This window comes from Exophiala aquamarina (genome assembly GCF_000709125.1).
Source record: "Exophiala aquamarina CBS 119918 chromosome Unknown aczIA-supercont1.3, whole genome shotgun sequence".
Lineage (NCBI taxonomy): Eukaryota > Fungi > Ascomycota > Eurotiomycetes > Chaetothyriales > Herpotrichiellaceae > Exophiala > Exophiala aquamarina.
Genome location: NW_013550585.1, coordinates 640,160 through 667,439, shown reverse-complemented (window position 1 = coordinate 667,439; position 27,280 = coordinate 640,160). Strand labels below are relative to the sequence as shown.

Genomic DNA, 27,280 nt, shown 5'->3' with positions numbered 1-27,280 from the left:
CGCGCTGGTCGAGCTAGTCGTACTAGTTATGCTGGTCGTGCTAGCTGTCGAGTCGGTTGTACTGGTTGTGCTGATTGTTGCGTCGCTCGTGCTGGCCGTGGTAGTGGTCGCGCTGGTCGAGCTGCTTGTACTAGGCGTGCTGGTTGTGCTAGTTATCACGGCGGTCGTACTGGATGTAGTAGTCGTCGCGCTGGCCGAGCTGGTCGTACTAGCCGAGCTGATTGTACTAGGCGTGCTGGTTGTGCTAGTTATCGCGCCCGCTATGCTGGTTGTGCTGGCTGTATTAGTTGTACTAGTAGTTGCGCCGGCCGTACTGGTTATACTAGTTGTGCTTGTTATGGTAGTAGTTGCGCTGGTCGTGCTGGTCGTTGCGGAGGTCGTAGTAGTATCTGTCGTTTTGGTATTGGTGAGTGTCATTCTTGTAGTATCTGTTATTGAAGACATTGTAGTAGTTTCTGCAGTAGATGTAGTCGAGGATTTCGTAGAGGGGGTTGTAGTAGATGTACTAGTAGATGTCATCGAAGATATAGGGGATGCAGTGGTAAATGTAGTAGTTAACATTGTAGACTCCATAGTAGATGTAGTTGACTCCGTTGTCAACGAGGGAGACATCTCCGTCAACGTAGATACAGTAGTCGATCCAGTCTCAGACGTAGTTGTCGTCATCTCAGTTGTCGAAGCGGCCCTAGTAGTTGTTGTAGCAGCCATTGACGAGGATGTACTCAATGGGAAAAGAGCTATATGTATTTGTCAGTATATCTTCCTGGTTTGCAGCGTATCAATAACACATACCTGCCTGCACAAGATTGATCGGCTGTGCACAGTTCTCTATATCAATGACTACGTATACACTGCCAGAGATGAGACAAAACCCCTCCGCCCCCGAGAGTTGGCCTATGCCGGATGGGAATGACCAAATTCTGAAAGCAGGTGGTGTATTCAAGAACTTAATGAGCCTCGAGTCCTGGCTAATCAGACTGCCTACCTGCTTACCATTGTCTGTAGTCAGTTGGCCATTATTCCCCAAGTAGAAGATCGATGCAATTCCCAGGTCTTCTGTTGCAATAGCACCGTCGTTAGCGAAGCCAACATAGACTTGGATAACGTCTCTACGACGTTTAGTCAATGACCTGGCGACAGCTTGCAGCATAAAGCCAGAAGACGTTGCCGTTGCGGATGTCGTAGTTGCCGACATCGTCAGGGTGATACTGGTGGTCGTGGTCTCGGTAGTAGTAGAGACAGCCGCCGTCATGAGCTCCGTACTACTTGTGCTGCTAAGACTTGACGCGATTTGACTATCCAATGACGTCGAACTTGTATCAGCTGTTTGTGGACCCACAGTCGAGGACGTGGTTGTCGTGCTGCTACTGCTGGAGCTAGCGACACTTGAGCTGCTAGACGCAATGCTAATGAATGTGGAAGACTGAGACATCGAGGACAACGATATGTCCGTGGACGGTATACTAGTCGAGTGCTCAGTCGTATTGGTGCTGGATACGCTGGTGAGCGAGGTACTAATCGAAGTAATTACAGCGCCGGCTGAAGAAGAGATCGATGAGGAACTGCTGCTGCTGCTAGAGGATGTGGATGCTGAGGTCGAGCGTGCAGCTAAACTATTGCTTGATGTGCTTGTAATAGTTGACGTTGTCGAGGAAGACGTCGAAAAAATACTTTGGACAAGGAAGATAGGGTTTGCACATCCCTCAGGCCGAACATACGCTCTGACGAGGTTGGGCGCGTACAGACAAAAGCCTGCAGTTCCCTCCAACTGGGCAAGGTTGCCAACAAAATACCAGGTATGAAAGCCGGCAGGGAAATTGATAGTACGCTGAACAGGTGAATCTGCAAGCTCGAGGGTTCCCAAGTACAAGTCATTGGAGATAAAAGAGTTGTCGTTCCCATTGAAGATTAGTGAGGCCAAAGAGATATCATTCACCACGATTCCGTTGTTGTTGGCATCAAATGCAAGATACTGCGGAATATCACGCTTACCCAAGCCGGTAGGAGTGGCCGTTACTTGCAAGTAGAATCCAGTGCCCACAGTGGTCGGCGCAGCGCTACTGGTACGCGAGCTGATAGTATACGAACTACTGGTATACGAACCGCTGGTAGATGAGGTAGAGGCTGTTGCTATGTAAGCTGAGAGGAGCTCTTAATGGAGCAAGTGGGGCTTACTAGGAGTGGTCACACTAGACGTATAAGTCCAGGTTGTAAGCCAGCCAGTAGACACACTAGCTGGAGGAGCCGTAGTAGAAATCGGGAACCAGTCTGACCATGTTGCTGGTGGCTCGACTTGGGAGGTTCTAGGAGAAAGTCAGCAATAGAATCAGGACGTAACTTCTTGGCCAGGAACAGCCCTCGTCCACGCAGCTTGACTTACGGTCCATGTGGATGAACAAAAGGCGGAACAACATAGTAAATAACCCTCTTGACAATGATTTCGAAATTGATTACTGTTGGTCGAGGACATTTTCGCGTGATCGTGGCTGTCCAACGTCGACCAGGGAAAACAGTCGTGGTTGCGGTACCGGTGTGGGTACTAGTATGAAATCTTCCACCAGAGCCAGGAACAGTGTAGGTCACTGTTTGCGGAGGTATGTGGATCGTGGCGGGTGGGAGATGTTGGGGAAACTCGAAGACATAGACACCAGCAGCAGAGACAGATGTATGAGTCGAGCATATGGCGGACGCTGTACGAGCCGAACTAGGTGCCTGACCGAAAATCCAGACTTCAGGATGCTCACGGCAGACGGTGGGGCTATCAGCGCTCTGCACACATTCTATCACATCGAGTGATTGCATGTTCTGCCCGTTGGGCCCTTGGCATTTGGTACAAATACCACTGCCATCATAATCTGGGATAGCATAAGGGCCAAGATCTTTGTAAACCGCACTCCATTCTCTGACGACTGTCGTGTACTCCGAGGCTGTCGAGGCAACAGTGGCGGGTCTTCTCCATTTTCTGGTCACCACAGACGACGTAACATATGTATTTGTAACGGTCTCTGAGGAGCGGGACACCAAGACAGACTGCTCGGTTTTACTGACTGTGGTTATTGAGGATGCTGAAGCGAATGGGCAAGGGATGACGGTGGACACAAAGTCGTGAGTTGAATAAGAATATTGCGTCCAGCACTTGTTCTTGACGCAGACCTTGGATAGTGGTATACACGTTGACACGGGCTGATACTGTGTAGTCACCCTGATGGGGGCGGGTATCTTCCCTGCCGACAGTGATGGGCAAGGGGTGACTGTTGCAATGGCAGTGGGAGTTCCTTGCTTCGGAGGGCTCGCATCAACGAAGCCGATGCCCAACACGAACCACAAACCCAGCGATGAAAAAAGCATCATTGATAATGAACGACTAGGTTAAGTTGCAATGGAAAAGGGTAGGATGGAAAGAAATGATGATAGAGTGATCTTCACGGGAAAAGAGCCTAAGAGTACCTAGAATCGATCACCTACCAGATGTTGATACTCACCACTGCCACATTGGAAGTGGAAGAAGGTCCGTGCCAACAGTCCAGATTAATATTGCGAGAGCGAGAGCAAGCCATTGTGAAGAACTTGACACCCAGTGTAGCGTGCTTTTAGAATAATAACTCTCCTCCAATCGTAGGGATCGACGAAAAGACCTCGCTCTGGGCCTCAAGTTCTGGACTGCGTTGCAGAACTTGTTCATGTTGTAGCCGTACGTGGATCCTGTAGCTGACTGTAGCTGACCGGTTAGTCAATGAACGGTCCAGTAAGTCAACGGTCAGACGTCAGCTCATAGCTGTCATGGAGCTGTCACAGGCATCACTAAGGACTCGAAGAGATTTCGGGTGAATGGTCGAAATATCACGTCTAATTTCACCATGCCTCGCCCCAGCCCAGGAGGAAGTTGCCAGCTTGAATGAAGAATTGGAAGACACGGGAGTGGCAAATTAAATGTGAGCAGCGAGCTCTTCAAGTAAGCCTTCACCGCGCTTGACAGCCATCAAAGGGAAACAGGTGCCAAGACCATGGCCGTTAGGGAGGTGAGTGTCAAGAACGTTTATCTGGAGATTTGCGACAGTCTGGTCCTGCTAGTTATTCGGCCTGGTAAGTCTCCATACCCAGGGAAAGCAAGTTGTCGAGAAATGAGAACACTCCAAGATATTTAGATCTTCCCCATTCAGGCAAATCTAGGTCCACGTGCAACGCGGGATTACCCGCCCCCAAAATATTATGGAGAGCGGGGAGTTTAGGGTTGATTTAGGGTTGATTTAGGGTTGGCTCGGCTTGGCTCGGCTTGGCGATGAGCCTACTATAAACCGAACGCATATCCCCCAGGTCCCAGGTGATCCATCGCCCTGAGGCTCTTCCCAAAATTGACCTCTCCTTGCAGCGATGATTGTTCATTCATGGCGGTGTGTATTCTGGAAAGTCTCGGCCGGCGAAGATATTTCCGAGACTAAGTTTCTAGAATTGATGAATCAAGACTCGGAAGCAATTCTTCCAAGAGAGCACAACTGAGGAAGGATCCTATCAAGACTCGTTGTTGTGGCTTCTTTGGAGAGTGTGCGACGAACTCAATGAACATTTGCTATATGCGGCGGTAGTTGTAACAGCTTAGCATTGTGGTAATACATGCTCGCTGACGAAAGGAGGAGTATAAGGTCGAAGGTCCAAGTGGTGGAAGAAAGCTCATCCATTACCCATCACCTCCTGTCTGTCGTGCTCGTCATAAATCAATGACGGATAAAAGCCCGACCCAAACCTTTTTCAAATTGTATCCTCCCTTTGCCTTGCCGTTAATCTTAAAGCCTCTTCCCACCGCTCTTCCATTGGCCCGCATCCTCGACGCCCTGCGCGACCTTCTTGGTGCCGGACTCGACGCCGCTAAGGGCATTGCCGAGGCCATCACCGAGCGGCTTGCCCGCGGAGCCCGTCGCTCCCGTGATTGTGTCGCCTATCCCGCGCCCTGCAGCGCCCGTCACGCCGCCTACCGTGCGTGCTAGGCCGCCGACCGTGTTCTATAAGTAGAGAAAGGAGATGTTAGCTGAGAAATCTGGGACTTGGATGGGGGTATGTGGTGGGGGAGAGATAGAGGTCTAGACGTACACCAAGAGTCGAGGTGACGAATTTAGCGGCGCCGGTCACGCCTTCGTCGGACGAGGAGGTATTGATAGGCATGCTTGGGTCAGTTGAGTGTGGGGGGATAACGTATAGACAGGATATCGGTAATGCGACGAGTATAGACAGGTATATATATCTGGTGTTTGGTAACGGTGGCGGATAATATAGCTAGGGTGTTAAGATGTGGGAAGATAGTGTAGCGTGTATATACCCTATGAACACAAAATCCACTCTAAGCCATGTATAAGTTGGGGCTTCTATATGTATCCAAGTTTCCAACATGAGGGCCAGACTCTGGCCATCGTACCATCAAGGAATCTAAATGACGTCAATCTTGGCGGGGGGCAGATTGCCTGATGCCTTACGAGTCCCTTTTGCTGGGCCCCGTCAAGGATTCTGAATGCTGATATCCAATTGAACTCGCTGTACAGGCAGGGATGACCCTTTCTCGAATTGTGGAGGTGCAGGTATTCTTCGTGGACTTGATTGATACCAGTTGGGTGAAGAGGGGGAAAACGCTTTCCTTTGTGCTGGATCACGAAACATGGACAAATTGAAATGCCGACCGTGGACACTTGTGATTTCTTGAAGGCTACTGACAACTGTACATGCCACCTAATCAATACTGTTCGAGTGATTACAGCATTTTGATCTGACACATTCAACTGAGAAGCTCATCGATCTTAGGTGCTCGACCCTTGAGCCAATCTCTGGCAGCCCCAACATCGCCTTTCTCTTCCTCTAAAGCTTTGAGACACCATTCAAGCTCATACTCGCCTTCGCCCGTCATCATGGTAGCTATGGCTCTTCTTGCTTGACTAGCCTCGTCCACGCAGAACACCAACTCCGAGGTATTTCCCTGGGCTAGTTGATCCATGATGGGCTTGAGCATTGGCAGTCCGTCTTTGGCCGAGAGTACTCGGTCTTGCCCTGTGACCACTTTGCGCCCGGTTTTACATAATCGTTCATTGCGGCACCAAGACTTGTCACAGCCTCCGATCAATTGTTGCAAAAGCCTTCTCTCAGTTCTCCTTCTAAGCATCTTCCCCTCTGGATCATAGGAAGTGACGTACAGGGGGCCAAAACATTCATTGCACAGGCCCAACTGCTCCTTATCTACCCTGACCGCATCATCATACTTGATCGTCCGCCCGCATAGTGTATTGCTGCAGATCTTGGGCCTCGGTCTGGAAAATCTTTCCCGGTCATGGAACAAAAGATGTGTCTTCATGTCTCGTAGTCGAACAATCTTGCTGCACAGATGACATTCCGTCGTCCTGGCTCCATCAGCCAACTCGTGCGGAGTGAGCCCTGATAGTAGAACCTCGGGATCACTGAATGATGGATCGTCAGGACCTTGTTGAGGTACAACTAAATGACAGAACTGGCAAAGTATCTCCTTTCCAGCACAGTCAGTAGTTCTGTGATGAGCCAGGATCGGCACATCATATGCCTCAAAATCACAGCCCGGGCATCGCAATGGTTCTGGCGGATGAAATATGGATTCATGCTTTAGATGGGATACCGAATCATTCCCGTGTTCTGCGTCGTGTGGGCAGTGCCAGTGGTGATTCCACGCCTCAGAGGACTTAAGGAATACGCCAGAGCATTTCGGGCAGAGAACATTGTTGCGATAGCAGAAGGCTTCATGAAGATGGAGTGTCCGGTTCGGCACAGCCTGATGGCAATTCTTGCAGACAACCTCGTCTACATCTGGTTCCGCTTTTGATTCTGTCGGATTACCTTCTTCCGCCGTCGCCACAACAGCGATAATTGTGTAGGACAGAGGTTGCTCTGCAGAGGGTAGACCTGTATCTGTTGGCTTCCATGCCTGGACTGCAATATTCAGAGATTCCGCTTCTTCGAGGTCGACACTTGTGTGGGACAGTTTTAGTCGCTTTGTCCAACTGCCTGATAAATCGCCATACACGAACTCATTGTTACGAGGCTTAGACCGTTGCCGAGAAGAAAATGGGGTGACGAGTAGATTTAGCGAGCCATTCTCCTCACCAGCCGTTAGGACTACTTCCAAATCCTCGTCTCGATTCCACGCCTTGAGTTGGTAGTCAACAAAGTCACCAGGTAGTACTTGACCAGCCTTGTGTTCACCTAGCTGAAGTAAACCCCCAGCGGAATTACCTCCAACCGGATCCCTCGCTCGTTTGTTCTTTTCAACTCTCTTCTTCAAAGTCTCGCGAGCCTGGTCTTCACTGAGGGGTTCAATGTCCACCTCTAAATCAGTGTCCACAATGCAAATCCCGTCTCCCTCCGGTTGAAATGTATCGACCAAGAAACGAAATTGCTCATGTTGAGGACCAGGAACAAGGAGTAATTCACCGCTTGTCAGAGTAGTGAAGTTGTCCCGCAGATAGCGTTCAAGGAGAGATTTCCAATCCTCCGGATCATATCCAGCCTCAAGGGGCCTTAATTTGACATATGTCCCTTTTGGTAGCTGTTTCGCATGTACTGTAACAGTGTCGCGTTTTTCAGATTCGACTCTATTTCCCATAACGACATCAGCGCTAGGTGTTCCATCTCTACTGCCACGAGACGATGGAGGATTCGATTGTAGGCCAAGGGCTTCTCGTAGAGGCCCACTTAAACCTACGCTGTTCTCTTCAGCCGAGAATTCTCGAATTCCAGCATAGACAGATCTTCCATTTCGAGGATTCACTATTCGGAACGTGAGAGGATGAGGCAATTGTTGCTGGCGATCTTCGAAAGCCAAGCGGGCTTGACGCTCCGCAGCAAATGAATAGTGGTTGAAGGGGTCAAAGGAAGGTGTGGCACTCCTTGAAGGATGGTTGGAGACCGACACCACAGGTGCTGCGGCCAGGAGGGCTTCCAAGGCTGATTGTGGCAAGGTGATTTTATCGCCGACAAGCCTGCGGTTTGGGCTGGCGATATGTAGTTGAGCCGACCATTTCAAAGAGTCGGATGGTGATTCCATGGTAGTCTCTGAGTGTTGCAGTGGTTGTGCAACCTCACAAAGAAAGGTATGGGTTTAAGGAAAGCCATGATAATAAAGCCCATGGTGCAGGCAAGATGAACCACGTAACTTTCGAGAAGCGTCGACAGCGGTTTACAAATAGTGAGATTAGTGGGTGACTAAAGCATTAGCGCCTCCTATCATGGACGGTGGCAACGCCGCTTTTGAAGTAGCAATCCATCTGCCAGCGTCAGATAGCATTGCCCCGTCTAGACCCAACATTCCTGAGATTCCGCTCTTTATCTTAATCGCGACACGTCAAATTATCATAAATGTAGAAGTAGTCTGAGGAGTCCAACATGGGTATCCCGTGAGGGTCCGTCTTCGGTGCGTTAACCCGCCCTATCGCGATCAAGGCCGACAGTGCTTAGTTTGCTCTGTATCTGCGTTGAGGGGCACAGGGTGATAGGACGTTTCCTAACTCAGGTTGGTCCATCGGCAAAATGGGACGATTCCCTACATACGCAAACTGCTCTTCCTCTCCACCCAATGGGCCACTGGGTGTCACCTAATATGCGGGCTGTGATTATATAAGCCACCAGATTCTTTTTGGGCATGTCACGTGTACGGCCTCTGATTCGATAACAATGGCCACCTTGCAGCTTGGGCGGCCCTTGCTGGGATCGTAATCATCATGATTGGGCCATGGTGCCTGAGCCTGAGTAGTCAGCTTCCGGTTGCCTTTTCTCACATGGCTTGAGGGTCAAAGGGGCATCTCCTTGTCCATTCAACCTCTGTCTCTCCAGTGTGCATCTCAAGTTGAAGGTAAGGTCATCTTCCTAAGAGCTCTCCAGAAGACATTTCGTGAATGACAGCTTTGAAGTCTTCATCATTCTCGAAATAACAACAGCTTTGTAGACTCTACACGCTATCGATTTCCGGAAGTGTCGACGCGTCAAAGCCCACTTTCAAGCGCCGCTGTTCAACCATGGCCGACACCGCCCATAGGAAAGGCTCCATGGGCTTAGGATTCTTGAATCCTTTTAAGGCCAAACAGTCGTCAAGTCGATCAAGCTCAAGAGCAGGATCTCTCTCCGATTTTAGTATTGACGAGTTCAAGATTAACCAGAAGACTGCTTTTCAGTCTACCAACAAGCTCCGGAAAGGCTCGGCACCACCCACGATGAGCAAAGGCTCATATGCCAGCTCCAAGAAGAACAGTCTCGAACAGTCTCGATCTAGAGCTTCCGGGTATGCATCCCTGTCGTCGAACAGAGCTGTTGCTGTTGAGTGGGATCAGGATAAGGAGACCGGTGAGAGAAAGGACTACACCGAGATGCTACATAGTCTAGCCCACCGTGATTCAGCCGAGTCGCTGGTGGAGAAAACAAAGGCGCTCTTCTCTGGGATTCCTGAGCAACCCGCTCCGGAATTCTTTGCCAAACTCCCATCAAAGGTGTGGGCACATGTTGTCCGTCATCTCAACATCCCAGATACTGCAAGCCTTGCCTTTTCGTGCAAACCATTCAGAGACCTAATCGGTTCAGACATCTGGAACGAGCTTGATGGAAAGGACAACTATCACGATCGAATCGATTTTCTGAGTCGCCTTGATAAGCATCTGGCCGATCATCTCCTGTGCTTTCCTTGTGCCATTTATCACCTTCGGACCCAGAAGGGAAAAGAAAACCTAAGGCCGACCAATGTTTCAAATCCAATATTCAACTGTCCAAATACCTTCAACATAGAAAACAAGATGTCTCGAATGAGGCTGACAGTGGGACGGACTCTACCGTTTTCATTTGCTCAACTTGTTCTACGCGCCCAAAGATACTCCCCGGAGCATGGTATACCGCTTAATACCTTATCTCGTCGGTGGAAAGACCGTGATGGTGAGTGGACTCATCAGACCCAGTATGCAATTGTCAACGGGCATCTCCTTCTCCGAGTAATTAGCTGGGCTTTCGCAACACCTGAACTTCCGCCTGCTGGACTGCGCAAGCTTCTATACGCTCCTAGTGATAATTTTGCGCCTTACTTTTCTGTATGTGCACATTGGCGGGATGGCAACTTGATGCCTGCAGTCAAATGTGCACTTGGTCATCAGATCAAGCCTCCAGAGGGCAGTGGCGTGGCTGGTGCCGCTGCCAGAGTCAACTACAGATTACATCGACCCAACCCTATTGTCACCTTATGCTCAAACTGCAAACCAATGAGACGATGTCCCGAATGTCCATCAGAGTACCTGATAGAGATGAGAATGCAGGAGGACAAGTCTGATCCAACACAGTTATTCAAACAAGCGATCGTGCTGACCAGATGGAGTGATCTTGGTGATGGTTCGTCCCCAGAATCTCCAGAGTGGGCAGCAATTAGAGGAGATGGACCTTTCGATTCTTTTACTGCCCTGGGAAGACGTGCCATCTCTGGTATTTTTGAATCGCAGTTCACTGTGGAACAAGTCCCTCCGCAGCGGATAGTTTCCATGAACCCGAACAAAGAGAACCTCGGTGAAGCCGGACATAATTGGTACTGAGAGGGCTCTCTTAACAAAGGTCCAAAAATGCTACAAATTACATTAGGAGGTATAGGAGGACTAAATCAGACCCTGACCTGGCTCTTTTGTCTTGGACTTGAGCATCCCGAATCCGACGTATCGAAGCACTAGCGTTGCGCCACAGCCGGCTGGCCCAATCAAAATACTCGTCGAGATGCAGACGTCGGATCTTCCGTATCCAGCTCACCAGGCACCAACGATTGTTACCAGCCCACAGGTCAATCTTTACTGCAATTACCACATTCTCGTTGACCCGATCAAGATTATCCCTGGTTCTGATATCACACGCTCTTTTTTCAATTATTTAGTGCAAAACTGTCGAAGTGGCAGGTAAGGACACCAGGCAGTATGAAACCATGATCTATGCAAGACTGAAGGTTGCTCCTCCTATAAAGAAGGTATAAAGTCGTAGTGGACTCCCGTGAATTTCATGCTTCCATGTCTCAAGCGCTCAGAGTTTCTTATTTCAATAACCCAAGATGGTCAAAATCGTGATTTGCGGGGCTGGCATTGCAGGCTTGTCCACCTACCTCCTATTGCAGAAGCATCTTAACGAAGCGTCATCATCATCATTATCCCCATCGCATGAGATAAAGATCTATGAGGCCTACGACATTGACAAGCACGGTTTCAAGGGCGCGAACCTCACGACTACAAAGGGAAGAAGCAAAACTTCTCCAGCCATATCCCAAGACCTCTCAGTGGACCAACCTGTGCCAACTTCACAGACAATCGGGGGCGCCATCGGGATTTCCAAGAATGGCCTCAACGTCTTATCCCGCATGGAGTCCTCTTTTCCCCAGAAGTCGCCGCCGACCCACCATGATGATGACAGCGGTGAAGCGAACAGGACAGGTCTAAACTGTGGTCTCGTCAAGGAGGTGGCTCGACGTGGTCACCCCATCGAGAGATGGGAGATCAGCACCGCTCGAGGCTGGACAATCGTGGACGTCAACCTCATTCCACGCCATCTCCGTGACTCAGATACTACTAGCAATGGTGATAAACGGAACGCGTCAAAGCGTGTACAATCTCCAAATGCGAAAAAGGCTCCCTACATGTATCACAGCGTGATGATTGCACGCCGGGCGTGCTGGGAGATTCTGCGTGACCGGGTCCTTGCACTCGCACCTGACGCCGTGGTGAAGAAAAAGGTGGTTGAAGTATCAATTGGAGACTCTACGAACCCTAGCACGCTGAAGTTCGAGGACGGAACTGAAGACTCGGCAGACCTAATCATCGGTGCTGATGGGCTGAGAAGCATCGTTAGAAAGGCGATGTTTGAGAGCGACAACGGCAAAGGCGGCGAAGCAGCCCGTGCTAATGTACGTCACAATGGCCAGCAGAATGGAAGCTGGATCCAAGCAGCTCTCCAGTGGCTTGGTCTCTCGAGTAGATCCCACGCAAAGGCAAAGTCCGAAGGATGTGACTACATCACTCCACATTACGAGTGAGTTCGCCCGAGTTCAACAGGAGCCCCAACAACCACCAACTCCTCTGCATTCCGGCATGCTAATAATCCCACTTCTTCGGAGAAAATAGGGGCCTCGTCGGTGTCGGCGGCTTCGTACCATCCTCCATTCTAGAATCGACCGGCCACAAACCAGGAACAATGTCGATCGTGTTCGGCCCGAACGGTTTCTTCGGGTATGGATATCTGACTTCGTCGACCACGCCTGATCTGTCTTCGCCTGCTCCCGAATTCGATCCACACGACTCGACGACGGAGGCTGTGAATCGAATATCAGACGAAGATATCAAAACCAACGGGACTCCTCGACCATCGAGCGTGCCCGCCACCTCCAAACCCGGCGCTGTCGCGGGCTGGTGGTCGACATTCTCCAGCTCGACGCCTTACCCATACGCTGTTGCTGCCGCTGGTACCGGTGCTACTACTAGTACCACTACCAACGTAGATGATGACCATGCGACCGCACCGCTCTCAGTAGAAACAAACCCAAACAAGCCAACCTCCTTCAACAAACCCCTCGCCGTCAGCGCCTTGACCTCGCGACACAAGAAATGGAAAAACCCCAGCATCACCGCCATAGTCAATTACGTCGAGGTGTCCTCTTCCTCTCCTCCCACCACGTCCACATCTTCCCAAACACCCCCGCCCGCCATGGCCCTAGACGCAAGCTACCCAACCTGGACCACCCCGGAGCTCCCGCGCTGGACCGTCCGCGGCCGCGCGGTGCTAGTCGGCGACGCGGCGCACGCGCTGCAGCCGTCCTCGGGCCAAGGCGCATGCCAGGCACTCGAGGACGCCGAGGCGCTTGCCCTGTTCCTGCGGCATTATCTCGGGGCCAGCACGGCGGCCGACAGCACGGCGGCCACGGCAACAGCAACAGCGGTCGCAACAGCGGTCGAACAGTACGAAAGGCTCCGTAAGCCGCGCGTGCACGCCATCTACGCGCGCAGCCAGCAGATGAGCCGCATGAAAGGCGACATGGGCGTGATCCTGGAGTGGGCGATGTACGCGATGATATATCTGATGAGTAAGTGATGCTTCCACCTCTGGCTTATTTTAAAACCATTACCACTCAGTCTGGACTAACTGTTTCCTTCTCTCCAGCGTGGTTTCGCGATGATTACAACGACGTGCTGTTCGAATATGATCTGCCTTCGGAAGTTGAGAAGGCGACTCAGGCTGCAGAGAAGGGTGCCTAGAAGAGTTGATGCATATTTGGAATAACTGTGTCTCGATCCTTCAACGGCTGAGTGTTCTGTGAGTGATGGGACGATCGAATCTTGGTAATAATACTGTACGTACGTGAGCGTTTCCCAATTATGAGTGTCTATCACTTGCAATGTTATCGGATTCAGTTGGCGCTACCAGGAAACGATCTCGTATAGTACAGCAGGAGGACTTGAGTCTGATGAAGCGGCTGCATTGAATGCTTTATAAATAGATTTCTATGAGTACCACTCTGAGGAATTATATGGCCACGACTGTGCCACAATTTCTTTACTGGTTCTTCTCCAACGTGGCCCTTGTGCGTATTGCGGTCGCATATTGCGTGCTCCCGCACCGCCTTTTCTCTGTGCTATTGTTTGTCAGCTTATAGCGACTTTTCCCCTTTCATTTATTTTAATCTCAGGATTTGCAATTTGCATTTCCGGCATCGAATTCCTCAATTGAATCAAAATCCCATTCCCAGTCTGACCAGCTGGCCTCGCTTTCACCGTGGTCTACAATTTCTGCGTAGGAGCCTATCTAACTTGGCGTAAAGTAGCTCTCATTATCCTCATCCGTATTCAAAATTAGTGATCTTCGGGGCTGCACATCATTGGGTGATTTCGGCGGCGTTGAGAGATCATCGGATCGGATTTCAGGCTTCTCAGATGTTTTAGCCAAAACGACAGCGTACTCCTTAGTCCTTGGGAGTCGCGATTGCTCGTCTGGGAACAGAATTGGCCTCAGTCCTTGCGTCCGTTGTACCTTCCTCTCTTCTTTGTGGTGGTATTCAACCATGGGAAGCTTTGACGTTCCACTACAATACCATAGTCCTCCAGACGAGACGGTGCAGGTCCTAGGATACGAAATGGCTAGTACGAGGTCTCTGTAGGGTGACGGAGGAGTCGTCGAGGCCACCTCTGTCTCAAGACCTGAAGATGAAGAGTCTGCCGTACTTCTGTTCCAAGATACGGCAATGTTGTTGCTCCAATGCATGACATTCATAGTTTGATCGCATGGAGAAACGGACAATTCTGGAAAGATAAGATTGTCATCCTCGCAATGGCGCGTGGACTCCAAAATTATGTTTGGGCTCTGAGACTGAGTGTTTTTGCGAATATCATCTTGGGAAGCATTTACCCCGAACCCGCTAGGCATGTCGAGGACATCGGATGCCCCAAGCATCCTCCAACTATGATCTTCTCCATTTTCCTGGACTAAATGATTGGGACCAGACGCGAGCTGATCGGATCTCTCATATGCGATATGCTTTTCATTTTCTCCACTGTCATCAGGCTGTGGGAACTGAAACCTTAACAATGCTTGTTTTGCTGCTATCGATTCGACATCATCTGCGTCATGGGAATTCTGAGCAGCAAAGGTCACATCGTCCAGACCAGTATTGCGATATGTGACAAAGTCCGGTTCTGGTTTTGATTGGCCATGCGCTAGTTCAAAAACTGGGACTTCTAATATATCGGCCTTGCCCGTTCCGAAAATTGATCGTCGCTCCGACTTATGATACAACGACGGACTTGGGATCCGGATATCGTTGAGAAGAAACTTCGAAATGGAATGGTCATCATTATCTGAAGAGTTTGAAAAGGACCCTGGCATTCGGACGAAAGGCGTTTGTTCAGGAGTGAATGGAATGAGCGGAAAGCCTGGGGCCAGGTAATCAGTGTTGGCGTCCGTCAAAGCTACGTCTTCGACCTTAAAGATCGTCTTTTCACTGCTCATCGCTGAATTTGCATAACCACATTTGGAATATTGGTAATCAGGAGTTTCGGGTCTTGCAGGGCTGGAGTTGTAGTCGGAAGGAGTACTTGTATTGGTTTCATAGGGGTCTGCCGTGTCTAGATCAAGAACTGAAAAGGGGTCTACTAAAGATCGTATCAGATGAAGCACAGACATAGAGTAAGATACAAAGACATACCAATGTGAGGGTTATCACTACCGATATGGACATCTGGGTCGAGGTGATAGCCCCTCTCTTCGCATCGAAAGGAACAATCCTCGAGGTTCAACGACTCCTGGTCTCGAAGCTTTCTCCTTTTGGTGCCACGGATGCCCTCGGGCATTGTCTTCTTCATCCGAGCAAGACGTCGAGCGCGAGATCTTGCCTGCCGAGTGCGACGATTCGCAATGCGGTTTTCCGCTACACAGGATTGAGCAGTCATGTTGGAATAGGATGGGTAACAATCTCGGAGTGATAACAATAGGAGAGCAAGTCTTTATAAGATAGTTCAAGGAGAAGATGTTGAGAGGGAGTTCAGTGCTATTGAAATGAATTGCCAAAGGATATATGTGATCGTGCCTTCTTTCCTCGACAGAGCCCTAGCCGGAAGGTGCGTGGCTCATACATTAGCTTTGCATGAAGGCGGTAATCGGGCTGCGGATTATAGATGTAGTCAGGAAGGAAGAAGACAGCAAGGTCCTAATCATACCTATGGAGTTAGGTGCGAGTAAAGAGAGATCTGACAAGGGGCGACATTGATATTAAAATCGATAAGTGTATTATTTCGGTGAATCCTGTTGACTTCCCTTCGGCTTTCGGACCCATGATCCCTCCTGTTTTTATATGCTTACATCCAAGTAGTGATTACAACCAACCGTAAATATGTATATACATACCGCGTGGATCTTAAGGTGGAGGTATGATAATCATACCACACGTCCAGACTGCAATGGAGCCTCGTGTGCTTTTCTCTTAACCTTTTCCACCATTGTCTCATCTTCGTGCTGACGATCGATCCCTAGTGCCGATTCATGGGACTTCCTGATACGCCTCAGTGTCCAGAAATTATATACCGCGAAAAAAAACCCGGCCACGCCAACGCATGAGCCTGTAACTATTGCAGTTATCTTAGCGGTGACACTCCAAACACCCTTCTGGGCTGTGTAGACGTTGACGAGGGTGGTGATTAGACCAGCAATCGAATTCAAAGCCACAGGCCTGTGCAACGAGGTTAGGAAGGTGGTTCAAATAGACGGAAGTAAATCGATACTCACAAAAATACCCTATTAATGAGCCAGACGTAGTTACGCCTCCATCGATACCACATCCAGAGACAACCAATAGCCCCCACGGCACAGAACCCGGCTGATAAATAGAGCAAGCCAATATTTGCAATGGAATGAACAATATCGTGAGCGATGTCGTCTCTATTGTTTTCGGCCTGCTGGAAGACTTCGGAATTCTTGAAAGAGGTGAAAGTACCAGGCACGACGAGGAATCCAGCGAGGATAATCCACGTAAACAGACTGGCACCAATATTGTGTATCCGCGGAATTTCATCAAGATGTAGGAGCATATCCATGTACCGCGTCTGTACAGAAGGCATCCTGGCCAACTGTGGTTTAGAAGACAGGGTGTCAGATCGACCGAGGGTGGAGCTTTTGCTGGTGTTCTTCCGATGCAGAGAGGCAGAGCCTTTTGGCTTTTCAGCAACAGCTCCTGCCGTCTGGAGCGGCGATCTATCATCTGAGTGGATAGTTGGCAGCTTTGGACGTCCAGTATCATGATTTCTCTGGCCTTTATCAAACATGGTGGTCAAAATAGTGTTGGTCGCGAAGCTGACGTATCGAGATATATGTGACTGTTGTCAAGAGCAAACAGGCTGTTTGTTTAATTAAAGGACAACTGGGCTTATTGTCGTATCAATGAATATTGAACAGACATAAAACGCAATATCGAAGGCAAAGGGGGCTGGATTAACTTAACTTCAAAACCTACTGGGGGGAAGCAGAGCCCTGCCAACGTGGCAAACGTGGTGGGATAAAAAGGGAACCTCAAGAGACTCAGAGGGTATCCGCGACCAAGATGGACTTCTTCAGACGAGGAAGCGAGCAAACAAGAAGAGACATACAGCTGGATCGCCAGGGGACAACGAAACAGGGTGCGCGCCTGTCGAGATGAGAAGTAGTACTGAGCTGGTACTGCAGGGTGACGCAGTGGTGGCCGTGTACGGCCAATTGTATGAGAACGGGCATTAAGGAAGGGTGGATTGACTTCAGAACGCTTTCCTGCCCGCTCAACGGATCGACATGTTTTAAAGGCACCACCAAGTCGCTAGTGGGATAGCGATGGTTGGCGGTGGAAGAAAGCTGAGAAGAAGACTTGTGAAACTGGTTTTGACCCTGGGCGCGTAGCAGCTAGTACAGCTAATTATGGTATACCAACTACTAATTGCCTAGATCGATGGCGCTAAATATCGCCACTAATATCGCCACCCACGTGACTGCAATCGTGATCCGCGATCGATGCTCCCGTTTTCGAGGAAACTTGGTTCTGCAACGTTGATAAGTGAATGACATGAAGCTAGCAGTACCGCTAGCAGTACCGAGTATCGAATGGCTGGAACCCTCTAGTCTGCATCCTTTGCGAGGACCTCGGTCTCACACCCAATCTAGATCCTGTGGCATTTTACAGATATCCGCCCAATGTACCTGACGCCAATGCCGTGTGATCTCCATAGCTCGTGAGCTTCGTGAAAATAAGCATGGAAATATCAGTGTCGTAACTTTGTACCCGTCTTCCAACGCCGAACAGAACCGCTTTGTTGCAATCAACCATATGCTCCGTGGAAATCAACAACCCTAATGATGGACAGTAGCCTATCTGCCAAGTGCTCCGTCTCTCGAAAAATGTTCATCCTTTCGCTGATCGGAGAGACACAATAAGATTTAAGCAATGTCTTCCGTGTCGACAACCGTGATATCAACGACATCCCTAGGTAGCTGTTCAGCTGAAGCCTCCAGACAAGGTAACATGGATTTGACGATGGTGCTCTCATGCCTCTGCCGCGGCACAAACCACAGTTGAACGGCTCCAACAAGTGCAACTGCACCTGCTCCCCACCATGCAAGGCCCGTAAAGCCAATCTTGGTGCCCCATCCGTACAATAAACCTGCAACCGGTGGTGCTACCGTCCTGCAAGCTGCCCCAGCCGAAGCTGCTAGACCGTTAATACGACCGAGACAGGAAGCAGAAGGACTTGCTTGCTTGAGCAAAATCAAAAGAACGGGATAGAGAATGATCGAGAGGACATTTCGTACTGTTAAGCAAAAATAGATGCCGGGAAAGAGGAAATGCTGTGGCAAAACAGCAAGGTAAGGAACGATGAGATAGGCGACTGGATGAAGAGTTATGGTCCAGACAAAGAGCGGCCAAATGCCGAACCACTCAGCAACGAGAGGAAAGATGACAGCTTGAATGAACAGTGCGATAAACCCGTTGACAGTCATAATGAGCCCAACCGTCTGAATTCCCAAGCCTAACCCACCAGGGATGTCAATTGGGCTATTAGCAAGAATGGAGACGTTGTCGGAGGGCTTGTCTTGGAAGAAGATGGGAAGGAGGTGGTCATAGCACATTGAATGATAGGTAAAGAGGCCCAAAGAAATAGTCAACATGGCGACTTTCTTGGTCAGCCACTTTTCAGAAGCCTTTTCGGAGATTGACGAGGGCCTCGAAGTTCCATCAGGACGAATTTGCCACTGATCATTTTTGCGCATGTCAACTTCATTGAAAGTGCCATAGGACTCTTGTCTCAGATCAACGCCAGGATCAGCGTTAGCACCTGCAGCAGCAATCATGGGAGTGTGTTCAGCGATATCATGGTAGATGTCTGGATCGGCTCCTTGACAAAGATCTGGATGGGTTTCTTGAAGTAGGAGTGCGCCTGCAATGATAGAGACAAGCATGAGGGCGGCACAGACAAGGTTTGGCAACAGCCAGGGATACGAGCCGAAGATTCCGCCCCCAGAAAAGAAATCGGGATATGACTTGACTGGGTTTGCAAGCATACCACCGATTGCCGGTCCGACGATTGTCCCGATTGACCAAACGAAGGGCATCACAGCGTATGCCTTTGGCTCATGGGCTGGGTTCTTGACTAATTCACCCACCATTGTCTGAATGACACCTTGTCCAACTGTCAGCTCAAGCTATCCGAGCGGCGGACGGAGCCTTACCAATATTGCCATTCAGTGCTCCTCCAAGTACTCTAGCCACCAGGGCCATAGTGAAACTTGAGGAAAATCCGACCATTAGTAACGACAGCATTGTGCCAATGCAGCCGATAAGAAGGACCGGCTTGCGTCCAATGCGATCGGATAGACCACCTGTTCAAGCGAAACTGTTAGAGATTCTCACGCATCGGATGAAGCAATGACAGCTAACATACCCCAAAACATGCTAAAAGCCGCCTCGGAGAGGGAATAAGAGGCGATCAAAATGCCAGCGTAAAAGGATGCATCATCGAGACCGAAATCTTTTGTCATGAGCCAGGCATATGGAAGAATAGCGGTCAGGGCAATGGGTTCTGCGAGACGGCATATTGCTGTGGCGGTGGTCAGTGGAAGCCTGGGTTTGAGGCGTGGCTGGTTGCTTTACCTAGGATGAAGAATTGAAGTGTTGGAAAGCCGTCGTGGGCAAGGGAATGAGTCTTTGGCTGTGTAAGTTTCATTTCTCAACAAACACCAGTCTCTTACGACCTGTCTTCCTCCTAGAAACCTTTTCAATCACCAACAGACAGTCAGCCGACGAGGGTGCAATGTCGGGTGTCAATGTGGTGAGGGCGAGAGCCTATGTTTGAAAATGGGTTTGAAATGTGTTGTGTGATTCTCTGCTGTTTAAGATGGCGAATGCGAAAGTAGTGAAGTACGGTGAGGAGTAGAAGGGAAGCAGGAAGGCGGAAGGAGGAAGGAAACACGAGGAGACGGGGAGGCTGTGAAGAAGCAGGTGGAATCCGGGACAGGAGCGCCGATACCAACACCACACAATCCTACCTTGTGATGGGCAAAAGCGCAACAGATGCAGGTGGAGCAGACATTGGAAAAGCACATGAATGCCCAGTGACAATTGCTCCGGTCGCAACGGATACGGTGCGTGCAATTTTCGCATTAATACACATGGCCTTGTAAAACATTCTGGCAGTGGCAAGAGAAGAAAACTGGCAATCCTGGAGCGCAAGACTGCGAGCCGATCTTACCGCCCGGGAGGCTACAGGCGGTGAATCGTGCGGCCACGGCTATTGGCTGCACACCCAAATTGTTCTGCATTGTCTCTCCCACCGCCTCGATTCTGATTTGGCCGGACCTGGAATTGATATTCACACCCCTGCGGGGCCCAGTCTTGGCGTTGCTGCTATCTGCGGGAAAGATAATTAGCGCACGTTAACTGTTGAGGACCGAAATCGCCTCTGCCATTCGACATGGATGTGTTGCGCGAGTCACTCATCAATTAGTCTCGTTAGTCTCGTAATGTTATCCAGGGGAAGCGTCTATATCAACTTGAAGGGACTATAGATACCGGTATACACGGTAAGAGTTCAAGGCCGAGTTACTGTTGCATCCAGGGAGGGTTCAAGTTACGGTCAGGTGGGCAGCCCGATGGAAAACAGCAGCCTAAGTCGTAAGCTTGATGATAGGTAAAGCCCTAACGATGTTCGAAGATACAGTCGTATTTCTGTGACGAGCTCCACCGAGGACCAAGCGGTCACAGGTGCTCCCACGAGCCCTGACAAGCTTGAACAAGACAGGGAGCCAGTCGGACTGCTGCAACCAAAGTCCAAAAGGTCGATGGAATTCTAGATTCCGATCACCACGACCCGGCTCGAGGAAGAGTTGCTTGACAGGTGCATACAAAGGACCCTCCATTCGGGTTGTTGCAGTGTGACAGCGCTTGCACAGCTGCCTTGCATGAAGGTGCCGGCAGCCGCACGCCGGGCTCGGGTAGTTGGTAACTACTTGCTCGTAGGGTCTTCGGCCCAGTCCTTGTCACACTGGCAGGAGCCATGGGAGCCTGAACCACTGTCTGAGTGAGGGAGGCCACAGGAGCCCAGGCCCAGAAAGACTGGCGGGTGGAATGACCGACGAACAGCAAACTTGGAAGGGAAGGCAAGGCACGCTTGGGCAAATATGCTCACATAAAACCGGCAGAATCACCCACAAAACTCTCGGCAAAGGAGGGGCTAACGCGCTGTTCCATGGAAAGAACCCCACTTAGTTCGGATACTAACTAATAAGATTCTGCGAGTGACCACGGTGGCCAAGGATCATGGTGTTTCTGCTGTTATTTATTCTACTTTCAGCCTGGTTTGGTCATGGCACACCTTCCGGTTCGCATATTAATTCAACTTCGTCGTCCATGACTCTTGTCGGGGTTATATCCATCGGCGGGCACCTCAGGTGACATCCTGCGGAAGATGATATCCGTGCTTATTGTGCATACACCAGGCGCTCTCCACACCCACAACAGTCACGCGTCTCGCTTCCACTATTTCGACTGGGGACAACGACATGGCTCCACGGTGAGAACCTACTATAATATTCGATTCCCAGAACCTACTCAACCTACTCTATCATTGGAATTTTGGCCCCCCAAGATCGTCAGTTGACGTCCCTTCGCTGGTCTGCTGCTCCTCCTTGGGCAAGCCTAGTTCGATCTCACCCCGTAGCACCTTGATCATAGTCATTGCTTGATCCTCACTGGCAGGGGTGTCTTTGCCGAAGTCATAGACCACGTTCTCCAAGGCCAGAGCCGCCACAAACAACCAGACATCTCCCGCCTTGATTCCCTTCCACCATCTGCGTTTGACTCCAACTTTCCACAATGAATCCACACTCGTTCGTGCGGCGTATAATGAGGTCAGATGTCCGGATGGAGTCAGATCTGCTAGGGAGAAGAAGCCACCAAGCAAACCACCGAAGAAGAATCGAAACTTCGGGAGGAATGCACGCGGAAGGATGATTTGGAATAGGCATATACTGGCCCATGCCATCCCAATCGATCCTGTAGTTGCAAAAGTGGATCTCAAAACGGAAGTGGAAAGTCGATTGAGTGCCGCTAGAGGCGCTTTCACGACCTTCCTTATCCTCAATATTGAGAATGCTCCGTAGTAGAGAGCGTAAAACCGCGCCAGCAGCGGGAATGATATCAGAATATGTCGGAGAAAAGCCAGAAAGCAGGAAGGGTCCGACGGATGGATGAGCGCGCATGACAGGTTTTGTGTCGCGGGATGCGCCCTGGAAGTTATAGGTGATATCACGGTATTTATCCCAGCAGGGAGCATATTAGAAGCTTCTGGGTGCAAGATAGGTGAGACAAATGGTGGCCATCTCATCCTCGCCATCTGTGCTAGGGCGTCGACGATCTCGTTCCACTTTGGCCACCGAACTTTCGAAGAGATATTCGGTGGCCGTCTTTGGATATACTCTGGCGTGTAGCCTAGGATGAACGAGCCGTAAGCCTCGGGAAAGCAGTCGCTATCGAACACAAATGCATGCAGCAATTGGCCTTGAGCAACAGCGAATAACATCCAGCTTCCCAGCCAAGATGGCTTATTGCTCTTGACGAAGCTGGTGTTCTCGATAGCCTTGTATCCCACTTCCAACGCGCGGCACGCAATGTATATCGCAACAGTCACTCTCAACTGGTCAGCTGGACAGATTCCGAGTGCGACGCCTGAGAGACTCGCCCCAATAGCGGGCGCTAACTTAGACGTAAGCACCCCATAGATCTTGGGATACCGTTCTTGGATATGGCGGACCTTCTCGTGAAGAAGTTGCAGCCTCAATCGGTGGAAGAGGCGATAAAGAATGGAATGGAAGAACAGTAATGTAGAAAGCGACAGCGCGATCCTCGTGGGTGATGCCACAAGCGGAGCTCGTGAGCGGGTAGTTGTCGGGGTCTTTCGAGCAGCCAGCAGACCTAGCATAGCTTCTGCACCCTTCAAAGAGCCCAGACTTAGAAGAAAAACTCGCGAGGCCGAACGGAACGCGGCTGCGTTGTGGTCATTCTGTTGATATGGAGCTGGGGTTCCGGACGTGTCTGTGCTGGCCTCCTTGGTGCGAGAAGCGGAAGAGAGATATTTGCGCAGAATCGCATACTCGCGCTCGTTGAGCACATAGCGTACAGGGAGACTTTCTACTGCCATTGCAAACAATTATGCTGTCGACTAGTGGTAGCCCCTGGATCAATGATCGTGCGCGGGGCCGCGCAAATTCGACAGAGTGGTTGCGCAGCAAGGACTTGTCGGCTTACTAGTGGTGCATGCGACCTAGCACGACTCCATTTGATACCGTCTATTGGATTCGAGATTTCAGAGGATTATATCACCTCCTGGAGAGCGCTCGCAATGACTGGTGGTGGTGGTGGTGGTGGTGGTGGTGGTGATGACGACGACGACAACTGGAAGGCAAGAAGGAGGTCAAAAGAGTTGCGGACCATGACCAAGGAGTAACCTCGGCTGCACGTGAAGCGGCGACCTTAATTACAGTAGGTATTATTCGTACTCGTAAGTAGCCGTGTTTGGCAGCAGTGTAGCACTCACCGTAGGCCCTACGGTGGTACTTCGCAAATTCGCAATAATTACCGCCATCATTCCCAAGTTCCAATGCGAAAAGAATTAAGCTTTGCGGGGGGGCGCGGTGCGCAGTACCGAGCACTTGATCCACCGTATCAAAACTGCCAGGCCGACAGCCTTTCGATATTCAATGCCTCCCAACACACATTTCCAAATTCCAACCACGACACGACTGGGTGGACTCTCGGACCCTCAGACCTCATCTACATCACAATGCGGCCCTCCACATCCATACCCTCCACCCTCACGATCACGAGCATATTCCTTCTCCTCCTGTCCCTCCTGCAGCCCACCACCGCCGCAAAATCCAGCGCCACCTCATTCTGCAAATGCATCTGCTTCAACAACAGCACCATCATCCCACTCAACCCGCCGTCCTCCAAAACATCCTCCCACAATCTCGAAATCCGGTCCCCGCCACTGGGAGAGCGAGCAGACGATGACGACAAGACCCCAGCAAAAGCACACCGCAAACTCACCTGCGCGGACTGCACACGCGCGTTCTGCCTCGACTATAACCTACCGATATGCAAGGATGCCGGGGATGAAGATGTATTCACTACATGTTTTCGTATGTGGCTGGCCAGAACCCTTTCAGCTCCGGCTTCACCTCCACCTTGACACATTTCCCATCTCCCTCCACCTCAATACTTCTCCCTCCCTAAGAAAAGGAATCCTAGCTAACACTAAACGCATCCTCGAACCCGTAGAACGAGACTCACTAAAAGACGAAACCGTCGTGGTGATCTTCATCTTCGCGACCGCCGGGCTGCTGGCCTGGGCCCTCGTCAAACCGTGGGTCGACCGCCTGCGACTGCGCAACCGACCCCAAGACTTCGAGCCGCTGGTGGCCTCCCAAGCCAGCAGTGACGGAGGCTCGAGAAATAACAGTTCTGCTTTGCCTCGAAGCACCCGGCAGGAGTCGGCGCGCGGAGGTGCAGGTGGGAATGGGACCGGAAACGGACGAGGCGGCAGAGGCGGCAGAGGCGGCGCGAGCGCTAGGTTTATCGACGCTGATGAACATGCCGTGGATATTGGGTCTTCGGGGAGCACAGCGGGACTTACTCGTTGACAACGCTGTCATCATGATAGCACACTCCGAGGAACATAAGAAGACAAATTTTAATAGAACTTCACATTCCTGTATGCGATCTGGCACCACACCGCCACTGAACTTGAACCCTTAGGGCGCATCCATTTTCATTAATGCTTGCATTCGCATTTGCATTTTGGGGGTTGTGGGTATCTCATTTATCTGATTGCTGCATGGGGATCATTGCCTCATTCAACTTCCACCACCACAGCACTTGAGCATGAAAAAGTAAAAGCACTCGCTTACCATTATTGCCCCATTTGATTGATGATATGCCGAACTTGAAAAGCACGTTGCTTTTGATCCGTCCTTAGCCAAGCGCCGTCGCCGTTTCACTGAAAAGAAAAGCCCAATAAAGGCCGTGAGATAGACTACCACTTTGGACATTCGCTCGCCAATTTCGGTGTTTTACCTAGCCCAAGCCCCATTACTCATGCAACAATGACGGCTCCCAGTTGTTTGACTCCTTTGATGTCCAAGGCTCTCGGTGCCGAAAAGACCACGCTGCACACGCTTTTGCTTTGGATCGCTTCATGAACCCCATGACTCGCCTGCTAAAAGTGCATAGAAACAAAAGGTTCTGATTATGCAATTTTGGAAAATATCATCCCTTCATCTGGAAGATGGTAGGAGGAACCCAACACGTTTTTCGGAGAGAACACCATTCACAAACATCTCTTGGTGTCCCACAACATCCCATTTGGCAGACGCAGCCATTCGCTCTGGGTTAGGAATATGCTGGGCATTCAAGACTCTCTCACGACGAGCCTCCCGCTCTTGGACAACCTCCGTCATTATGCGATTTGCATATGCTGATCCACGTCGTTGCAAGAAGGTGTTGAATCGGTACAGGTTCTCGAAACCCAGATTGAGCAAGATCTTAGTTGCAAGGGTGTCTTTGGGAGTGAACCCGTTTGGCAAGAAATCTAATTGTGGAGAGGAAGCCGAGACGCCCATGGAAGAAGGCATAGAACCAAAGACCATAGAAGCCAATGCTGGGTTGGTTCGTGCACGATTGTCGTCAACCAGTGGAAGTCGAGAAGGCAGGAAGGTTGAGACAGAGCTCGTATCGAGTTTGAAACTATTGACATCAATGCGACTGACCAGAAAGTGAAGTATTACCCGAACAATGGATCCGCTCAGGACAAAATAGTCTGTTCCAGTCATGTGTTTGCTGTTGGAGGAAATCTCCGATTTTGCGATGTCGTCAGCAGCTTTGTATGCTGGCTCGACAAGATCCCAGTCAAGGTAATCCGACAATAGTGTTTCGGCACGTTCGCTGATAATATCAAGACCCAGTTCGATTCCAGAAATCCAGTAGGACAAGATGTAGTCCAGGTGATGCAGTCTAACTGCTTGGGAGTCCACAGGGGCGGGTTGTTGAAGAAAGAAATCTTTGGCTATGACGGAATCCGAATAAAGAAATCGCAGTGCGGACTCAAATGCATGGGGAAGAACATATCGGGGAGGATACAGCTCAATGACGTTGGTTCCATAGGACGATTGTCGTGTCATCAAGCGTCGCATGCGGTGACTGCGGAGGAGAAGTATTGAGTGCGCGTAGGTTGGGAATGACTGGGCTTTGGTGGTGGGAGAATGAACCTGAAGCACCCAGTCTGCATATTCCTTAGATGCAGCGACGTGCAGGAAATACTCGTTAAGGGAAGGTAAAGAATTGACTCTTGGCGATGATGTTGGTAATACCTGACCAGGAAGGACACTACTGCCACGTCGATACTGCTCATTGTTCTCGGTCATGGCTGGCGATAGCAATGTGTGGTTTCCGCCCTGACTAGCCTGCGACATCCCACTCAATACTCCACCGGAAGCTTTCTCATCGATATCAGCAGCAACAGAAGTTGCAGAGGATGATACGAGTTCCTGTTGCTCGTCTTCAACAGCAGCACTAGTGGACCTTGATTGATCAATATAACCATGAGGAGAATCCAGGTTACGCTCAGGTTCTCTTATGGGAAGCATCTGGTCTGTCTCGAACGAGGACTCGGCAACATGAGCAATTTCACCCTCGAACGGGCCTCCTGGTTGCTGGATACCTTCTATCTCAGCCTTTTCAGAAATCACCTCCTTGTCATCATCCAGAGGACAGTTGGACGCTTCTACAGCGAGTCCTTGGGTGGCCGGGGTAGAAGCAGACGGTGTGCCAGTTTGTGAAGCTAGAATGATGAGTCAGTTCGTATTCGTCCAAGATACGGAAGCGACGCTTACCCGTTGAAGCAGACACGGCTTTATCTTCAACGGAGTTGGTATTGTTAACGTCTTCCTGTGCTAAGACAGCCTCCGAGGAAAATTCAGTTGGACCAGACTTGTTGGCTGGCTCTGGTGTCTGTTTTGTTTTGACTGCGCTCTGACCGAACTCGGATGGCGAGGTTTGCGGTGCTGATGACTCGACATTCTTCTTGCTGTGTGCTTTGAAGAGACGGGAAAGTTCGGGGAGGACGGGGAGGACAGGCTGGATGCTAGGACGAGCCTTCTGGCGATGATAAGGTAGATCGTGGCCCATTATGAAGAGGAATTGACGGAGCGGAAAACTGAT

The 27,280-nt window shown here is 50.4% G+C and overlaps 11 protein-coding genes across 11 annotated transcripts in view; 3 read left to right on the top strand and 8 right to left on the bottom strand.

The window, feature by feature from the left end:
- Nucleotides 1–3,348, bottom strand: part of A1O9_03829 (uncharacterized protein) — a gene marked incomplete at both ends in the record, with an annotated part of 3,894 nt that extends 546 nt beyond the window's left edge. The window contains 6 exons of the mRNA XM_013406122.1: nt 24–274; nt 324–505; nt 631–737; nt 793–2,124; nt 2,176–2,303; nt 2,381–3,348. Coding sequence (XP_013261576.1) covers nt 24–274; nt 324–505; nt 631–737; nt 793–2,124; nt 2,176–2,303; nt 2,381–3,348 — 2,968 coding nt within the window. The remainder of the gene's footprint in view (nt 1–23; nt 275–323; nt 506–630; nt 738–792; nt 2,125–2,175; nt 2,304–2,380) is intronic.
- A 1,433-nt stretch (nt 3,349–4,781) lies between these two features.
- A1O9_03828 (uncharacterized protein) lies at nt 4,782–5,157 on the bottom strand (the record flags this gene model as incomplete). The annotated part of the gene is made up of 2 exons (XM_013406121.1): nt 4,782–4,997; nt 5,086–5,157. 2 exons carry the CDS (start codon nt 5,155–5,157, stop codon nt 4,782–4,784), a joined length of 288 nt encoding a protein of 95 aa, XP_013261575.1.
- Nucleotides 5,158–5,761: 604 nt separating this feature from the next.
- A1O9_03827 (uncharacterized protein) lies at nt 5,762–8,050 on the bottom strand (the record flags this gene model as incomplete). The annotated part of the gene is made up of 1 exon (XM_013406120.1): nt 5,762–8,050. One exon carries the CDS (start codon nt 8,048–8,050, stop codon nt 5,762–5,764), a length of 2,289 nt encoding a protein of 762 aa, XP_013261574.1.
- A 967-nt stretch (nt 8,051–9,017) lies between these two features.
- Nucleotides 9,018–10,565, top strand: A1O9_03826 (uncharacterized protein; the record flags this gene model as incomplete). Its single annotated transcript, XM_013406119.1, has 1 exon — nt 9,018–10,565. The coding sequence occupies one exon, from the start codon at nt 9,018–9,020 to the stop codon at nt 10,563–10,565; it is 1,548 nt and encodes a 515-aa protein (XP_013261573.1).
- A 500-nt stretch (nt 10,566–11,065) lies between these two features.
- Nucleotides 11,066–13,256, top strand: A1O9_03825 (uncharacterized protein; the record flags this gene model as incomplete). Its single annotated transcript, XM_013406118.1, has 3 exons — nt 11,066–12,036; nt 12,129–13,084; nt 13,162–13,256. The coding sequence occupies 3 exons, from the start codon at nt 11,066–11,068 to the stop codon at nt 13,254–13,256; spliced, it is 2,022 nt and encodes a 673-aa protein (XP_013261572.1).
- A 547-nt stretch (nt 13,257–13,803) lies between these two features.
- A1O9_03824 (uncharacterized protein) lies at nt 13,804–15,443 on the bottom strand (the record flags this gene model as incomplete). Its single annotated transcript, XM_013406117.1, has 2 exons — nt 13,804–15,146; nt 15,200–15,443. The coding sequence occupies 2 exons, from the start codon at nt 15,441–15,443 to the stop codon at nt 13,804–13,806; spliced, it is 1,587 nt and encodes a 528-aa protein (XP_013261571.1).
- A 484-nt stretch (nt 15,444–15,927) lies between these two features.
- Nucleotides 15,928–16,811, bottom strand: A1O9_03823 (uncharacterized protein; the record flags this gene model as incomplete). Its single annotated transcript, XM_013406116.1, has 2 exons — nt 15,928–16,219; nt 16,276–16,811. 2 exons carry the CDS (start codon nt 16,809–16,811, stop codon nt 15,928–15,930), a joined length of 828 nt encoding a protein of 275 aa, XP_013261570.1.
- A 1,138-nt stretch (nt 16,812–17,949) lies between these two features.
- Nucleotides 17,950–19,548, bottom strand: A1O9_03822 (uncharacterized protein; the record flags this gene model as incomplete). Its single annotated transcript, XM_013406115.1, has 3 exons — nt 17,950–19,190; nt 19,240–19,389; nt 19,452–19,548. 3 exons carry the CDS (start codon nt 19,546–19,548, stop codon nt 17,950–17,952), a joined length of 1,488 nt encoding a protein of 495 aa, XP_013261569.1.
- Nucleotides 19,549–21,629: 2,081 nt separating this feature from the next.
- On the bottom strand, nt 21,630–23,204 carry A1O9_03821 (uncharacterized protein; the record flags this gene model as incomplete). Its single annotated transcript, XM_013406114.1, has 1 exon — nt 21,630–23,204. The coding sequence occupies one exon, from the start codon at nt 23,202–23,204 to the stop codon at nt 21,630–21,632; it is 1,575 nt and encodes a 524-aa protein (XP_013261568.1).
- Nucleotides 23,205–23,846: 642 nt separating this feature from the next.
- On the top strand, nt 23,847–24,606 carry A1O9_03820 (uncharacterized protein; the record flags this gene model as incomplete). Its single annotated transcript, XM_013406113.1, has 2 exons — nt 23,847–24,204; nt 24,344–24,606. Coding segments are annotated over 2 exons (621 nt in total), but the record flags the coding sequence as incomplete, so codon positions are not given.
- A 732-nt stretch (nt 24,607–25,338) lies between these two features.
- On the bottom strand, nt 25,339–27,247 carry A1O9_03819 (uncharacterized protein; the record flags this gene model as incomplete). The annotated part of the gene is made up of 2 exons (XM_013406112.1): nt 25,339–26,900; nt 26,953–27,247. The coding sequence occupies 2 exons, from the start codon at nt 27,245–27,247 to the stop codon at nt 25,339–25,341; spliced, it is 1,857 nt and encodes a 618-aa protein (XP_013261566.1).
- Nucleotides 27,248–27,280: the final 33 nt, after the last annotated feature.